Source organism: Anguilla rostrata, chromosome 10 (assembly GCF_018555375.3).
Source record: "Anguilla rostrata isolate EN2019 chromosome 10, ASM1855537v3, whole genome shotgun sequence".
NCBI lineage: Eukaryota > Metazoa > Chordata > Actinopteri > Anguilliformes > Anguillidae > Anguilla > Anguilla rostrata.
In genome coordinates this window covers 4,037,471-4,054,147 of record NC_057942.1, presented here as the reverse complement: position 1 = coordinate 4,054,147, position 16,677 = coordinate 4,037,471, and the positions used below count along the sequence as shown (strand labels likewise).

At 52.9% G+C, this 16,677-nt stretch overlaps 1 protein-coding gene across 5 annotated transcripts in view; it reads left to right on the top strand.

Moving 5' to 3' along the window:
• Nucleotides 1–16,677, top strand: part of acacb (acetyl-CoA carboxylase beta) — a 37,846-nt gene that overhangs the window by 19,077 nt on the left and 2,092 nt on the right. For 4 of the 5 annotated variants that reach the window (XM_064353539.1, XM_064353540.1, XM_064353543.1 and 1 more), the window contains 33 exons: nucleotides 53–199; nucleotides 701–889; nucleotides 1,270–1,370; nucleotides 1,478–1,566; nucleotides 1,901–2,025; nucleotides 2,413–2,526; nucleotides 2,612–2,725; nucleotides 2,852–2,941; nucleotides 3,199–3,317; nucleotides 4,068–4,091; nucleotides 5,179–5,316; nucleotides 5,757–5,856; nucleotides 6,458–6,565; nucleotides 6,926–6,982; nucleotides 7,213–7,254; nucleotides 7,635–7,850; nucleotides 8,081–8,236; nucleotides 9,015–9,218; nucleotides 9,459–9,614; nucleotides 9,726–9,848; nucleotides 10,219–10,488; nucleotides 10,632–10,729; nucleotides 10,929–11,049; nucleotides 11,186–11,296; nucleotides 11,632–11,775; nucleotides 12,245–12,365; nucleotides 13,033–13,129; nucleotides 13,501–13,597; nucleotides 13,719–13,854; nucleotides 14,352–14,529; nucleotides 14,857–14,969; nucleotides 15,337–15,491; nucleotides 16,051–16,221. In XM_064353539.1, coding sequence (XP_064209609.1) covers nucleotides 53–199; nucleotides 701–889; nucleotides 1,270–1,370; nucleotides 1,478–1,566; nucleotides 1,901–2,025; nucleotides 2,413–2,526; nucleotides 2,612–2,725; nucleotides 2,852–2,941; nucleotides 3,199–3,317; nucleotides 4,068–4,091; nucleotides 5,179–5,316; nucleotides 5,757–5,856; nucleotides 6,458–6,565; nucleotides 6,926–6,982; nucleotides 7,213–7,254; nucleotides 7,635–7,850; nucleotides 8,081–8,236; nucleotides 9,015–9,218; nucleotides 9,459–9,614; nucleotides 9,726–9,848; nucleotides 10,219–10,488; nucleotides 10,632–10,729; nucleotides 10,929–11,049; nucleotides 11,186–11,296; nucleotides 11,632–11,775; nucleotides 12,245–12,365; nucleotides 13,033–13,129; nucleotides 13,501–13,597; nucleotides 13,719–13,854; nucleotides 14,352–14,529; nucleotides 14,857–14,969; nucleotides 15,337–15,491; nucleotides 16,051–16,221 — 4,224 coding nt within the window. The remainder of the gene's footprint in view (nucleotides 1–52; nucleotides 200–700; nucleotides 890–1,269; nucleotides 1,371–1,477; nucleotides 1,567–1,900; nucleotides 2,026–2,412; nucleotides 2,527–2,611; nucleotides 2,726–2,851; nucleotides 2,942–3,198; nucleotides 3,318–4,067; nucleotides 4,092–5,178; nucleotides 5,317–5,756; nucleotides 5,857–6,457; nucleotides 6,566–6,925; nucleotides 6,983–7,212; nucleotides 7,255–7,634; nucleotides 7,851–8,080; nucleotides 8,237–9,014; nucleotides 9,219–9,458; nucleotides 9,615–9,725; nucleotides 9,849–10,218; nucleotides 10,489–10,631; nucleotides 10,730–10,928; nucleotides 11,050–11,185; nucleotides 11,297–11,631; nucleotides 11,776–12,244; nucleotides 12,366–13,032; nucleotides 13,130–13,500; nucleotides 13,598–13,718; nucleotides 13,855–14,351; nucleotides 14,530–14,856; nucleotides 14,970–15,336; nucleotides 15,492–16,050; nucleotides 16,222–16,677) is intronic. The other variant, XM_064353541.1, reaches the window with a different exon arrangement.

Genomic DNA, 16,677 nt, shown 5'->3' with positions numbered 1-16,677 from the left:
ACGGTCAGGCTGAAGCCTTGTGTTCCCTCCCTCCCCTCTCCTCCCCCCCCAGGTGGAGCTGAACAGGGCCGCCCTGCCTCCCCAGGAGCCCCTGCCCATCACCGGGGAGAAGCTGCACCAGGTCTTCCACACCGTGCTGGAGAACCTGGCCAAGATCATGGACGGCTTCTGCCTCCCCGAGCCCTACTTCAGCAACAAGGTGAGGACCCCGACTGAGCTGCTGTCCCCTGCAAGGGGACGCTTCTTAACTTAACCCTTTGAAGAGTAGGGTTTCTCGGAAGGTTCCAAGTCAGTGTTCTGGAACTGCCATTGCTTTCCGTTACCGGCAGTGATTGTTACATCAGCATTAGAATGTCCAGGTTAATAACATTCTGTATTGTTTATTTGTGATCTCGCACCTTAAAGGGTTAAATTAAAGGGCATTGTAATCCACTCCTGGACAGCCAAGCAGGTTAAGCTGGGTTCAGCTCTGCCAGAGACATTCCTCCACAGGCTTTAAACCACAGCCACACAGATGCATTAGAGGACAGAGCCGTGAAGAAGTATTTGTCCCTTTCCTGATTTCCCCTATTATTGCATATTTGTCAAACAGAATGATTTCAGATCTTCAGGCAAAATGTAATATTAGACATTAGAAACTGAGTCAACACCTTAAAAAAAAAAAAAAATTTTTTTAAATGCTCCCGTGCGCCCCCTGCAGCTGAAGCAGTGGGTCAGCACCCTGATGAAGACGCTGCGGGACCCCTCCCTGCCGCTGCTGGAGCTGCAGGAGATCATGACCAGCGTCTCCGGCCGGATCCCCGCCTCCGTGGAGAAGGCCATCCGCAAGGTGATGGCGCAGTACGCCAGCAACATCACCTCCGTGCTCTGCCAGTTCCCCAGTCAGAGGGTGAGTCCCCCGCCGCCAAGCCCCGCCCCCTAACGCGCGTTCCCGCCGCCAAGCCCCGCCCCATAATGCGCGTTCCCGCCGCGAAGCCCCGCCCCCTAACGCGTGTTCCCGCCGTGAGCCCCGCCTCCCTTACGCGCGCAATCGCCGTTTCCATCGCGCCCGGGGTCTCAAACTCCCGTCCTGGAGGGCACAAAGCATCAGCAGGCCTTCAGTCACGCATCCAGCATTTCCTGAGGGCGTCTGATTTGCAAATGACAATCCACCAAACAACAGCGAACTAGACTGCACGGCACATAGCGCCGTTCTCTGTGAAATATTGAATGTTTTTGAACTTTCGTTTCTTAAACGAGTTGATTTATCGAGGATTTGTCCGTTTTCAGATCGCCAACATCCTGGACAGCCACGCCGCGACACTGCAGAGGAAGTCTGACAGGGAGGTGTTCTTCATGAACACCCAGAGCATCGTGCAGCTCGTCCAAAGGTGAGTCCGCTCGGTCTCGCTCCCCTAACAGTTACGTTTGCGCTGCACGCGGAAACCCGCGTTCTCAACGACGGGAGAGGTCACCTGTCCACCGCTGTGTCCCTCAGGTACCGTAGCGGAATTCGCGGGTACATGAAGTCGGTGGTGCTGGATCTGCTGAAGAGGTACCTGGAGGTGGAGACGCAGTTCCAGCAAGGTAAACACACCCTCTCGCCTGAGAGAACACCCGTTAATCTATGTATGGTAGGGATCTTAGGGCGTAGCGTGTGATCGCGAGTTATGAGCTGGTTGAGTGGATTCATCTTGTCTTTAACTCCAGACTCAAGATTTGACACTTCGAATCTCAGAGGCCCCAGTCGTTAGCAGATGTGCTGAAACTTTGTCAGTTTAAGCCTTGAGGGAACTCATTTTGCCGTTAATGATCGAAATGAAGACTCCTTGCAGTGGGAGTTTGAGATCCCTGAGGTTAGGTGAGGTAAGGTGTGGTCGGCCCCCGTGAGGGACATCACCCGCTTGCCTCTCGTTTGCAGCTCACTATGACAAGTGTGTGATCAACCTGCGGGAGCAGTACAAGCCCAACATGACGCCCGTGCTGGAGTGCATCTTCTCCCACGCCCAGGTCTCCAAGAAGAACATCCTGGTGACCATGCTCATCGTAAGCGCCCCGCCTGTCCAAGACCCCTCCCACTGCATCCGAGACTCCTCCTTCCTCATACAAGACTCCTCCCAACAATCCAATACACCTCCATCCTCATCCAGCCCACCTCTGAACCCATGCAGTACAGCTGGTTCTCTGAGGAAAAGGGCTGTGGGAATTCACATTGGGAGAATAATGCTGTAAACATTACCACATTATAAATATAACAACAATATTGGACTGTAGTGCTTTTCATGATCTCAAAACACTTTACAGTGGAATATGGATTTGCCTCAACCAGCTGGGTGATGCACAGCAGCCATCTTGAACCATTGGAGTATGGGAGTGTGGGCCTTCAGTGAGGTTATATTTTGGGACGGGTGCGCCCCTGTGTTTGTCCCGCAGGACCAGCTGTGCGGGCGGGACCCCACCCTGGCCGACGAGCTGATGGTCATCCTGAACGAGCTCACGCAGCTCAGCAAGGTGGAGAACTCCAAGGTGGCCCTGCGGGCCCGACAGGTGAGGCCCTAACACCCGGACACTCTTTCACCCTCAGACAGAGCTCTGATGAAGTACGGGCGTGACATCGTCTGCTGTTTCTCAGGTGCTGATAGCGTCCCACCTGCCGTCCTACGAGCTGAGGCACAACCAGGTGGAGTCCATCTTCCTCTCGGCCATCGACATGTACGGACACCAGTTCTGCCCCGAGAACCTCAAGGTGAGGTTCCCCCCGTCCCGTCCCGACTTACCACCCCCCGCACCCCGTCCCGGGGGGGTCCTGAACGTGACGTCGCCACTGCGTTCCCGGAGGGGTCTCACCTTGTTTAAAATCTCCCCTCTGCAGAAGCTCATCCTGTCCGAGACCTCCATCTTCGACGTCCTGCCCAACTTCTTCTACCACAGCAACCGGGTGGTGTGCATGGCTGCCCTGGAGGTGAGCGTTTGGGAGAATCCTCTGCATTTTACACTCTTATACCGATGCCAAGTTATTAGTTTCACAACCAAAACCTAAGTGTCATGTGGATGCCAGTGGACTGTTTCCTGCTCTGGTGTCACCCCTGGTGTTCGTCCCAGCTAAAAACAAGTTTAGGGTGGGTGCAGGAATCCTTTAACATGGTGAAACATGGTTTTGTGACATGCACCCCTCATTCTGCTGACCCCCCCCCCCCCACTCCGCTCCCCCCCCCCCAGGTGTACGTGCGCAGGGGCTACATCGCATACGAGCTCAACAGCCTCCAGCACCACCAGCTGCAGGATGGCACCTGTGCTGTGGACTTCCAGTTCATGCTGCCCACATCCCACCCCAACAGGTACCCTCACCTCTCAGTGCCCCCCCTCCTCCTCCTCACCTGTCCTGAACCTCCTATTGGGTGGGGCTACAGTTATCTGTCAGTCACTGACCTGTCTGAACCAGCTGAATATTTGTCCCATCGGTAGGTTTTAATTTCAACCCTAATTTGGCACACCTGTCTATACAAACATTTGCTCAACAAAGCTGTGTAATAAGGTGTGAATGAGTGAAAATCTAAAGGGTGGCAGATCTCCAGGAACAGGGTTGGTTACAGAACCACTGCTCTAAGGCGTATAGATAACTGCTTTCCCATTTTTGTGTAAAATGGTCATTGTTGAGGGTGTAGAGGACTGATTGCCCCATCCCGATTTATAGGATCATGTCCTCATCACTCTCCACGTACATCTCCCTTTTTTGCCCTCAGATTTGAGCCTATGACAGTGGACCTGTAGAGGAACTTCAGTTTTATGAGTGTTTTGCAGTCCCCTACTCAAAAGCACTAACTCCAGTCTCATAACCGCTCTAAAGTTCAGGGTGTGCTGCTCTATACGACAGTCCTAACTTCTCCTCTTTTGGCCAAAACCTTGAAAAAAAAGTCTGTCTCACTGCATTGACTTCCCTTGTGTCTTTAATCCGGTCTGTGTGTATAGTTCTATTTAAAAGGCGTTGCGCACGTGTGAGACGAAACCCTTGGAGAAATAATCCAAATGCAGTGTTGGCAGAACTTGGTCATTTCCCCCCTCCTAACGTGTCGATGGTCTTATTTCAGAGAAAGCAGCCCCACTCTGAGCAGGTAGAGTACAGCACTTGACCCCCTCATGGCACCTAGCTGAGTAACCTGGCCTTGTATGTTTTTTTTTTTTTTTTTTTTTTTTCTCCACGTGTTCAGCATGCTTTGCTGCTTTCTGCGGTGTGTTTGCGTGCAGGCTGTCTCTTAAGGGAGAAGGGTGCGCTCCTCTAACGGGTTTCTGTTGAGTTTAAAAAAAATTTTTTTTTATTTATTTATTTTTTTGCTTCTCTCAATCCACAAGCTTAGGTCCTGCAGACAGTGTTTCTGTTTCTGCAGTGTGCTCCTGAGCAATTGGCGTTGGGCAATTTAAAGTTTACCGAAGGAAAAACTGAATTTGGTAACTGGTAGTGCTGTGGGTCTAACCTATGGAAGCCAGTCGCTCTCTGTCACACACACCGGTGTGACACCCCTGGGAGGGAGATGAGGCAGTTCCAGGTGTGCACCGTTGGGAGCCGCATGGAGAGAGAGAGAGAGAGAGAGAGAGAGCGCCCATGCCAACACAAAATTAAATAAACGAACACCTTCACCCTTCCCCCCCTCACGGGTTCCGGTTGAAAACAACAAACTGAAACAACCAACTGAAATAATAAAACACAGCGACTGCTTTACAGTTGCCAGTATTTTTCATGTTTTAACTCAGACTCGCTCTCTCGGTGTGTACTCCCGGTCTCTGCCCCGAACTGTGGAGAGGAACACACCTTTAAGCACCTGGGCTGATTAGTTAACGCAACCCAGGTGCGCGTGCGCTCTCCTCCAGACGGCGTTGTCCAGACCAATCTTCCGCTTCCCCGGCGAACGGAGTGCGACACCCTCAGACAGCACAACAGGCTTGTTTGGCACTCAGGAGACACCAAAAGCCTCTAAATTAACTGAGTTTTTGTTTTTCTTTAACAAAGGCACTCTTTCCTTGTGGAGAAGTAGCTCTGTAGAAGTAGGCTGCTGTTGCAGGCACCGCCCACTCTACTAAACGGCTATGCCTTGCCCTCTGAACCCCTGCCTCAGCTGACCCCTGACCCCTTGACCTCTCACCCCTGACCTCGCCCCCCCGGTCATCCCCACTCATCGCCCCCCTCTCCTCCTGCCTCGATAGGGTGTCCGTCCCCGTGAACTGCACTCAGTTCGAGATCCGGCGGCAGGGCAGCGAGCTCTTCCTGGAGGGGGCGCTCTCCCCGCCCTGCCAGAGGATGGGCGCCATGGTGGCCTTCCATTGTTTCGAGGACTTCAAGAGGTAGTGTGTGAGGGTCACCAAAAAGCGGTCTTCCATTGAGCTTTGTAAGGGTTGCCGTAGTCTCAGTGGCACTTAGTCTCAGAGAAAATAGGTCAGTTAACTAGTATCGTATAACTCGGTGGTAACTAGACCTGGGTCAAACAAGCATTTGAAATGCTTGAACCTGCAGATTACTTGCGCTTGTTTTTTTGAAGGATCATTTAATTTCGCCAGTATTCTAAGGAAAGATGGTTTTCACTTTGGTTAGTAGCATGTTTTGTTGATGATCTGCAGGAGTGCTTTAAAATTTCTCCAACACGTGAAGAACTAATTCAATTTGACCCAGCCGTAGTTGTCGACAGCTTCACTCTTAAGACTGTATCCTTGACAGCGCACTTGTGGGAGTGGCCAGATGTGCTGACCTCAGCTGGGGGGGGCGGGGTTTTTTTGTGTTTTTGAAGGAATTTCGACGAGGTGATCTCCAGCTTCGCCGAGCCCCTGTTGGAGAGCCCGCTGTTCTCCGAGGCCTGCTCCACCCTGTACGACGAGGAGAACTGCAAGGTGAGCGCGGGGCACTGGGGAGCGTGGGTGAGTGGGCGGAGTCTCAGGTTTGGGTGGGTGAGTGGGCGGAGTCTCAGGTTTGGGCGAGTGGGTGAGTGGGTGGGGTCTCAGGTTTGGGCGGGTGGGTGAGTGGGTGGGGTCTGAGGTTTGGGTGGGTGAGTGGGCAGAGTCTCAGGTTTGAGTGGGTGAGTGGGCGGAGTCTCAGGTTTGGGTGAGTGGGTGAGTGGGCGGAGTCTCAAGTTTGGGTGAGTGGGCGGAGTCTCAAGTTTGGGCAGGTAGGCGGGTAGGTGGGTGGGGTGTCAGGTTTGGGCGGGTGGGTGAGAGGGTGGGGTCTCAGGTTTGGGTGAGTGGGTGCGTGGGCGGAGTCTCAGGTTTGGGCGAGTGGGCGGAGTCTCAGGTTTGGGTGGGTGAGTGCGTGAGTGGACGGGGTCTCAGGTTTTTGGGGTCTCAGGTTTGAGTGGGGGGTCTCAGTTTGGGCGGGTGGGTGAGTGGGTGGGGTCTAGGTTTGGGCGGGTGGGTTGCGTGAGTGGGCGGGGTCTCAGATTTGGGCTGCGTGACACCAGCTGTATCACACGCCCCCTGCATTACCGGCCCCTTGCAGAACATGAAGGACAACCCCATCCACATCCTCAACGTGTCCATCAAGACCGCCGACACGGAGGACGACGACAAGCTGGTGACGGAGTTCAGCGCCTACGCCCAGTCCAAGGTGAGGGGTTACACGGTGCCCCCCTCCAAAACCCTCACGTCACATTGTCCCGTACGAACCCTCACGTCCCGACTCGCTGTGCTCCAGACCTGGGCTGAATACTTATTCAGAATGCCTTTACTTTTTGGACACCAGTACAATCCACACAGATAACTAACAATTATTCAAAATTTAACTCAGTGGTTTCCAACCCCGCTCCTGGAGAATTTCAAGGTGAGCACAAGGTTACTCATTCATATTTGTCCGCGGCCTGTCTTGCTGTGGTCTTGGGGAGCTTTTGCTGTGCATTTTCTGGATGCAGTACTTTTGTCATTGTTACTCCTTGCATATAGATTTACAAATATCTCTCTATGATTTCAGAAAGCCATACTTTTTGAACATGGAATAAGAAGAATCACATTTCTAGTGGCACAGAAGGTAAGATAATATGTTTATAATGTTGTTTTGTTAATAATTAATGGTATTTTATTTGGAGGTTAAAATGTAATTATGCAACACTTGAATTTCAACTTGTATAATTTCACAGTTCTAAATTTTGTATGATAAAGATGCCTCTGTATGACTGTGTCAAAGACGTTTTTCTCTCAGAACTGCAAACCAGATGGTATTTTGACATAAATATAATATTTATTTATTGTTCTATACAGAGGGAATTTCCAAAGTTCTTCACTTTCAGAGCTAGAGATGAGGTAAGAAAGACCACATCCTGTTTCTGTGAATGCGCTGACAATCTAATAATCGAAAAGTACTGTGAAAAGAGTTGTGATCTGTGAAAGTGCTGTGAACTGTGAAAGACTGTGATCTGTGAAAGTGCTGTGAACTGTGAAAGACTGTGATCTGTGAAAGTACTGTGAACTGTGAAAGATTGTGATCTGTGAAAGTGCTGTGAACTGTGAAAGACTGTGATCTGTGAAAGTGCTGTGAACTGTGAAAGATTGTGATCTGTGAAAGTGCTGTGAACTGTGAAAGACTGTGATCTGTGAAAGTGCTGTGAACTGTGAAAGATTGTGATCTGTGAAAGAGACGTACTGTGAGGGCTCACGCACGGCATGCCGCGTCGCGTCTGCAGTTCCAGGAGGACAGAATCTACCGGAACCTGGAGCCGGCGCTGGCCTTCCAGCTGGAGCTGAGCCGCATGCGCAACTTCGACCTGGCGGCGGTGCCCTGCGCCAACCACAAGATGCACCTGTACCTGGGCGCCGCCCGCGTGGAGGAGGGCGCCGAGGTCACCGACTACCGCTTCTTCATCCGCGCCATCATACGCCACTCCGACCTCATCACCAAGGTAACGCCGCGCCACGCCACGCCACGCCACCCCCCAACACGCGTGGCCCTGATTGGTTCTTTTTTGTTTTGCTTTGTTCTTTTGCACTGACAGTTATTGTTCTGTGGTGTTGTTTTTAACAAGCAGTCATCCAGTAAAATTTGATGGTATGGGTTTGTGGTGAGGGACCTGTGACCGGTTTTTATGCTCCCTCCTAAAACCCCTGCTCCCCCCCCCCCCCCCCCCTCCAGGAAGCCTCCTTCGAGTACCTGCAGAACGAGGGGGAGCGGCTCCTCCTGGAGGCCATGGACGAGCTGGAGGTGGCCTTCAGCAACACCCACGTGCGCACCGACTGCAACCACATCTTCCTCAACTTCGTCCCCACGGTCATCATGGACCCCTCCAAGGTCAGTGTGTGCGTCCCCCCTGCTCCTCCACCCCCAAGGCCCTGATCCTGGGTCCATGTCTGCGCACCTCATTCAACTGCCTGTCCCTGGAGATCTACCATCCTGTTGGTTCTCACTCCACATGTTTCTCCTCAGATCGAGGAGTCCGTGCGCTCCATGGTGACGCTCCTCCTGCTCCTCCCGCCCCAAGGCCCTGCTGGGTCCATGGTTGCGCCTCCTCATTCCCTGCCTGTCGGAGTCTTCCATCCTGTTGGTCTCCTCCTGTTTCTCCTCAGATCGAGGAGTCTGTGCGCTCCATGGTGACGCTCCTCCTGTTTCTCCTCAGATCGAGGAGTCGTGCGCTCCATGGTGACGCTCCTCCTCGTGTTTCTCCTCAGATCGAGGAGTCCGTGCGCTCCCTGGTGCGCTCCTCCTCGTGTTTCTCCTCAGATCGCGGAGTCCATGCGCTCCATGGTGACGCTCCTCCTCGTGTTTCTCCTCAGATCGAGGAGTCGGTGGCTCCGTGGTGACGCTCCTCCTCGTGTTTCTCCTCAGATCGAGGAGTCCATGGTGACGCTCCTCCTGTTTCTCCTCAGATCGAGGAGTCCATGGTGACGCTCCTCCTCGTGTTTCTCCTCAGATCGAGGAGTCCGTGCGCTCCATGGTGACGCTCCTCCTCGTGTTTCTCCTCAGATCGAGGAGTCGGTGCGCTCCATGGTGACGCTCCTCCTCGTGTTTCTCCTCAGATCGAGGAGTCGGTGCGCTCCATGGTGACGCTCCTCCTCCTGTTTCTCCTCAGATCGAGGAGTCCGTGCGCTCCATGGTGATGCGGTACGGCAGTCGGCTCTGGAAGCTCCGTGTCCTGCAGGCCGAGCTGAAGATCAACATCCGCCTGACGCCCGTGGGCACCGCCATCCCCATCCGCCTCTTCCTCACCAACGAGTCGGGCTACTACCTGGACATCAGCCTGTACAAGGAGGTGACCGACCTCAGCTCCGGACAGGTACTTCTGCTGCGCTGCTGTGTCCAAACACAGATACTGCATTTAATATCCTGCTTAAGTTACGAATGAGCCCAGCTCTATACATATGCCTTAAGACATTTATGAATGAATTATTTACTGTCAGCCAATCAGTGGTTCGGTGTGGTCTCCCATCATACGCACTGAGCTGTTGAGTGTGTCAGTGGCTCTGTGTGTTTGAGCGCTTCCTGTGCTGCCCCCCCCCCCCCAACCCCCCCCCAGATCATGTTCCAGTCGTACGGGGACAAGCAGGGGCTCCTCCACGGCATGCTCATCAACACCCCCTACGTCACCAAGGACCTTCTGCAGTCCAAGAGGTTCCAGGCCCAGACACTGGGGACCACCTACGTGTATGACTTCCCCGAGATGTTCAGACAGGTACCGCCTCCCCCCCTCCCCCTCTACCGCCACGTCGCCCCGATCCTCACCCCCCCTCGTTGACCACGCCCCTCGATCTTCATCGCTCTTTCTGCCTCCTCGTCCTCGCAGGCTCTGTTCAAGATGTGGGGCTCCGGGGACAGTTACCCCGAAGACGTGCTGATCTGCACCGAGATGGTGCTGGACCCCCAGGGGCAACTGGTGCAGATGAACCGGCTCCCTGGCGACAACGAGGTAGGACAGTCTATATACAATTTTATGTTATTATATATATATATATATTTTATATTGCATTTATATAATGCTTTTTACACACTCAAAGTGCTTTACAGTGGTTGAGGGTGAAACTTTCCTCACCACCAATGTGTAGTATCCACCTGAATGATACATGGCGGCCATTTTGCACCAAAACGCTCACCCACACATCAGCTATAGTGGAGAGGGAGATGATTAGGGGGGCAGGCTGAGAGAGCCAGGTGGGGAATTTAGCCAGGACACTGGGTGGGGACCCCCTACTCTGCAGAATTGTGGGGTCTTCAATGACCACGGTGAGTCGGTTGATGATGTAATCGCTTTTTCCGCGCCCCCCCCCCCCTTGCTGCAGGTGGGCATGGTGGCGTTCCGCATGAAGATGAAGACGCCGGAGTACCCCGAGGGCCGGGAGATCATCGTGATCAGCAACGACATCACCCACAAGATCGGGTCGTTCGGGCCGCAGGAGGACCTGCTGTTCCTGCGGGCGTCGGAGCTGGCGCGGGAGGAGGGCATCCCACGCGTCTACGTCTCCGCCAACAGCGGCGCCCGCATCGGCCTGGCCGAGGAGATCCGACACAAGTTCCAGGTGGCCTGGGTGGACCCGGGGGACCCCTACAAGGTGAGGCCCTGGCGTCGGGGGGGGGGGGGCAGATGCGTATTTTAATTACTGGTGCTGGTCCAAAAGAACCGTTGGCCCAAGAAGAGCCATTTACTGTGAAGCTGACATGACATAAGCTCACCTGTGGCCCTTTGTGTACGCAGGGTTTCAAATACCTGTACCTGACACCCCAGGACTACACCCGCATCAGCTCCACCAACTCTGTGCACTGCCAGCACGTGGAGGAGGGCGGGGAGTCCAGGTCGGTCATTTCTCTCTCTTTCTTTAAATTATTATTATTCAATTATTATCATCATTACATTTAAATGTTTTGTGTGTTGTCCCTAAAATAACCAGTTAGCCCTTTAAGGTGTAAGATCACAAACATGTTCTTAGCTGAACATTGTAATCAGCACAGGAAACTAACTTTTTGCATCATCATGTTGCCCCCCCCCCCCCAGGTACATCATCACTGACATCATCGGGATGGAGGAGGGGCTTGGCGTGGAGAACCTGCGGGGGTCCGGCACCATCGCCGGGGAGACGTCCCTGGCGTATGACGAAATCGTCACCATCAGCATGGTGAGTGGGCGTGGCCAAAATGGTGCCGTCCCACGGGAAATTTGGGTCACGTGTGTTCAGGTGTGTCGCTGCAGCGTGTCTGTGCTGTGTGTGTCTGTGCTGAAGCGTGTCTGTACTGTGTGTGTCTGTGCTGCAGGTGACCTGCAGGGCCATTGGGATCGGCGCCTATTTGGTGCGCCTGGGCCAGCGGGTCATCCAGGTGGAGAACTCCCACATCATCCTCACGGGGTCCGGCGCCCTCAACAAGGTCTGTCTGTCCGTCCGTCCGTCCGTCCATCTGTATATCCATCTGTCCTCCTGAGTGTTTCTGTGTCTGCAGGTCTCCTGTGACCTCTTTAGAAACGGTTTCCCTGTCTATATATTGGCAGTTGTGGATGGATTTCCCGCTGTGCAAATTCAGTGTGTGAGAACATTATGGTGAGGGGAACAGGCTGTTGAGATGAGCTCCATGTCCCATTCTGTGGGCCACTGACTCAGACTCAGAAAATGAGGTCCAGGGTGATCCCTCAGAAATGTGCCGTGATCATGTGGAGGTGAAAAATGGCGTCCCGCTGGATAACCCTGGCACTGTTCGTCCCACAGGTGCTGGGGCGCGAGGTGTACACCTCGAACAACCAGCTCGGGGGGGTGCAGATCATGCACAACAACGGGGTCACGCACTCCATCGTACCGGACGACTTTGAGGGCGTCTTCACCATCCTGCAGTGGCTCTCCTATATGCCAAAGGTACCGCGTTCCTTCCCTAAAAACATTTGTAAAATTATGGGTTTCCCGTCTTCTATTAAAAGGACTTCATGTCCCTAAATGTGCTGGTTTTCCCTAACTTCCATGGTACTTTCATTTGTGCGGTTTTTAACTTACCTATAAACCGTGATATAAAATAAACCGTTTCCTTCAAATGTTGCCTTCGCATGGTTTGTATTCCCTAAAGTGCATTTTCTGCCTGTTTCCAGTTTAAAAAGTGTCTTGTTCCGTAGAAATAGCTTTACAAAAAGTGCACTGAAGTGTTCACTTGTTCCGTCTAAAAGTGCATGTACGTTCCTTGATTCTCATGAATAATGTTGTTGGTTCCTGTTCCCTAAATGTGAGGGTATCTGTTCATAAACGGCAGGTTCTGTTCCGTAAACGTGAGGTACTGTTCCTAAAGTAGGGCTCCTGTTCCCTAAACGTGCGGGTGCCCGTTGTGTCCTTTCAGAACAAGCACAGTCCTGTGCCGGTCCTGCCGCCCACGGACCCGGTGGAGAGGGAGGTCGACTTCACCCCCACCAAGGCCCCCTATGACCCACGCTGGCTGCTGGCCGGGAGGCCCCATCCCAGTAAGACCCCCCCCCCCCCGCCCACCCGTTCACCCCTCTAAAATAGAGCCGTGCCTGTGTGTGAGGTCACGCACGGTCCTCAAAGACTGCGGGACGAGGAAAACGTTCCCAATGCGAAAACGACACATCCTGCAGGATCCCTAACATGTTCCCGTGTGAACACCACAGACTGCGGAACGTGTAACACGTTCCTGTATGAAAACCAAAAATCCAGCAGTATCCCTAACATGTTCCCGTATGATTACCATAAAGCCCGTAGTTATTTAGAACACGTTCCCATATGAAAACCCTCGAAGCCTGCAGGGGACGTGTATCACGTTCCCCGTTCGACTGCCACGAGGAAGACCTGCTGAATATTTCACGCGCTGAGCATCGAGTTTTGATGTCGGGCCGCTGGTATGACACACGCCCGGGCATCAGATCGGCTCCGGTCATCGCCAGTGCGGGGCTCACACGCGATACGCGTGCCCTGGGGGACGGGAGCCGGGGGAACATTATTCTTTAAAGAGGAGGGTGAGGGTGGCCATTATTCTTTAAAGCGAAGAGAGAGGAGAAGCACTCTCGCGGCTAATCCATTCCTTTCTCCCATAATGAGTTTGAATAAATGGAAGTGAAGAAGTGGTGCCCAGGGCCGAGGTGTGTGATTGGATGCCGTCTTGTTCCGCAGCGATCAAGGGCTCCTGGCAGAGCGGCTTCTTCGACCACGGCTCCTTCATGGAGGTGATGGGTTCCTGGGCGCAGACTGTGGTGGTGGGACGAGCCAGGTGAGTGTAGACCCACTGAAACTGGGGGCCACCTGGGAGGGGGATGCGGCAGTTCCGGGGTTTGCACCGTAGCTGGTAACATCTGAACCCTAGTTTGGCACACCAATTAGTAGCTCAATGAGATCTCTAGCTGTTGAATGAGGTGCGCTTTGTTAGGGTTGGAGTGGCAAGCTACAGGACGGTAGACCTCCAGGAACAGGGAATATTTGGGCAGCCCTGGTCTACAGTCTAACAGATTACTACAAGTCTTGTACCTTTTTGATTATTGGATGCAGAATGTGGAAGTATGCCGAAGATAAAGTTCCCGCAATGTTGTATTTCTGAAACTGAAAAGCGTGTCTATCTATACATGACGGGAGATGTCTCTTCAGGTTAGGAGGAATCCCGCTGGGGGTCATCGCCGTGGAGACGCGCACTGTGGAGGTCACCGTTCCCGCGGATCCGGCCAACCTGGACTCCGAGGCCAAAGTGAGTAACTCCTGCCCTCCTTTCCCGCGATGCCGTACAAGTCGCCATGGCGATCGCAGGCGAGTAAAGCGAGATGACCTTTCCCCTTTGACCCCCCTGCCCCCCCCGTCTCTCTCCCCAGCTCCTGCAGCAGGCGGGGCAGGTGTGGTTCCCGGACTCGGCCTTCAAGACGGCCCAGGCCGTGCGGGACTTTGGGCGCGAGCAGCTCCCTCTGATGGTGTTCGCCAACTGGAGGGGCTTCTCCGGAGGAATGAAGGGTACGCGCGCCGCGTGTGAAATGCTGGAACGATGGCGGTGTCGGGGCTGCTGTCAGGTGGCCTCGTCGTCCTAAACGTCAGTTTCAGTAGTGTAGCGATTTGCCTTAAGGCCCTGTATCAAAGCTAGACCATGTCAATGTTGCTGATTGGCCGGCAGCCCAACAGAGTGGCTCGTAATTGGCTGTGGTGTCATGTAGAGTGGGAGGAGTTTCTGCCAGCGTTTCATTGTTATTTCATTGCGCAAGAGCAGCTCTTGTTTGTGTAATGTGCACATCGATGCCCGCATAGCTTAGCAGGTAGACTAGAGTGGGGAAAAAAGCCAGTGCATCTTGGCAGCACACACTTACGGAGGAGAGTACATGCTTATATGAAGAACGAGTAATATGTAATATGTAGGAATGTTGGCGCTTGCGTAGTTTGATTATGTGAGGGATTCTGGGATGTGGCGGGTTCCGTGGCGACTGACCCTGTTGCCATGGCTCCCTGCGCCCCCTCAGACATGTACGACCAGGTGCTGAAGTTCGGGGCCTACATCGTGGACAGCCTGCGGGAGTTCCGGCAGCCCGTCCTGGTCTACATCCCCCCCCACGCCGAGCTCAGGGGGGGCTCCTGGGTGGTGATCGACCCCACCATCAACCCCCTGTGCATGGAGCTCTACGCCGACCGGGAGAGCAGGTGGGGGGGCGGTCAAATGATCAAATAAATTCAGTCAATCAATCAATCAATGGGCAGTAGTGTGGTATCATGGGTAAGGAGCTGCTCTCGTGACCTAAAGGTCACAGGTTCAATTCCCAGTTAGGACACTGGCGTTGTGGAGTTTTGGAGCAAGGTAGTAATTGCTTCAGTATATATCCAGCTGTATAAATGGATGCAATGTAAATACTATGTAAAAAGTTGTGTAGATCGCTCTGGATAAGACCGTCCGCTAAATGCCTGTAATGTAACGTAAATAATCGGAACCCCCTGCCCGCCCACGGCTCTGATTGGCTCCTCCCTGTGCAGGGGCGGAGTCCTGGAGGCGGAGGGCACGGTGGAGATCAAGTTCCGCAGGAAGGACCTTCTGAAGACCATGCGCCGGATCGACCCCCCCTACGCCCGGCTGGCTGAGCAGCTAGGTACGCCCCGCCCCGAGGCTGCGTGGAAGTTTTACCGGAAAACTCCGTAGCGGTCCGATCCGTTAAAACAGGGGGTCCTCAATCCTATCCAGAAAGGGCCGGTGTGGGTGCAGGCTCTTTGTTCCAACCAAGCCGTTAACACACCTGCTTCTACCAATCAACCACTAGAGTCCTTGCTGAGAACCTCGATTAGTAGAACCAGGTGTGTTGTTGCTGCTTGGTTGAGACAAAAAAGCCTGCATGTACACCGGCCCTTCCTGGATAAGATTGAGGACGCCCTTGCATTAAAACCAGAGCCGGTGTGACAGTTGGGTCGGTGGTTTTATGACACGATCATCGCCCCCCCCAACCCCCCCCATTTGAACAGGCACCCCGGAGCTGTTGGAGAAAGACCGCAAGGAGCTGGAGAGCAAGCTGAAGGCCCGGGAGGAGTTCCTGCTGCCCATCTACCACCAGGTGGCAGTGCAGTTCGTGGACCTCCACGACACCCCGGGGAGGATGCAGGAGAAGGGCGTGATTTCGGTGAGGGGGGGCGCCTCCTCTTCTCTCCTGCAGCGTGTGATAATATGCACCTCCATGACTCCCGCTTGCTCTAAAAGTGTCTCCTGCTTGACCTCAAGTATCCCTTCCGGAGATGGAATATGCTGCAGTATACTTTTCTTTTATTTTTAAACATAACATTTGACAGGAACAAGTCATTCAGCCTGACAATGCTCGCCATTTCCCCACCACTAAAGTGCACTTAGTGCTCTGTTTATTTACCAACTAGATGGTATCAAGCACTGTATCAAGTGTGGTCTTGAAAACCCCCAGAGTTGCTGCCTCTACTACATGACCTGGAATACTGAAATAAAATAGATAATTTCAATACTTCACAATATGTGGGCAAATGTGTAAAATATTACCGCTTTCAGACTTTGCAATATTTATATATTTTTTTAAACACAGCTGTGAAATATGTTTCCAGAATATACTACATATTCTACTGGCACAGGGGTTCGTTTCACTGTTATATTTTGTAGGCTGGGTGAGTTTTTTTTTTTTATTTGCTACTTTGACTAACTGCCGAGTTTGGTCGCAGGACATCCTGGAATGGAAGAACGCGAGAAGCTTCTTCTACTGGCGTCTCCGGCGCCTTCTGCTGGAGCAGGTGGTGAAGGGCGAGATCCTGCAGGCCAACAAGGAGCTGAGCGATGGGCACATCCAGTCCATGCTGCGCCGCTGGTTCGTGGAGACCGAGGGGACCGTCAAGGTGCGTCCGAAATTCGTCCGTTACGGAGACGGGAGGCGAGAGAGCTAGCCTCTTGGCTACATTATTAGCGTCCTGTTACACGGAGCAATGTCCACGAAAGTTTTGTTGCTTGCAACGCGTTGCTCCGGTGTCATTTCAAGCAATTTACCGTTACACGAGGCAATTCGCAAGAAATTTGAATCGTAGTCAATCGCCAGTCAGAATAAAGTGTGTTACGTAATCTCATTCGATAATGCGCGGATACATTTAACCGGTATTTTTTGTAGTATACTTAAAACTTGTAAAGGAATTTACGGTTGATACTATAACGGTATATTATTCGCTAAGTTATTGTTCTTAATATCATCGGCAGTCCTTTCAACAAGGAAACGAAAACCTTTATGTCCCAATTCTGGATCTTCTTTAAAATGAGGAGGGAACAGCGTATGAGTTAAATTAACGTTACAGCTACAGTTA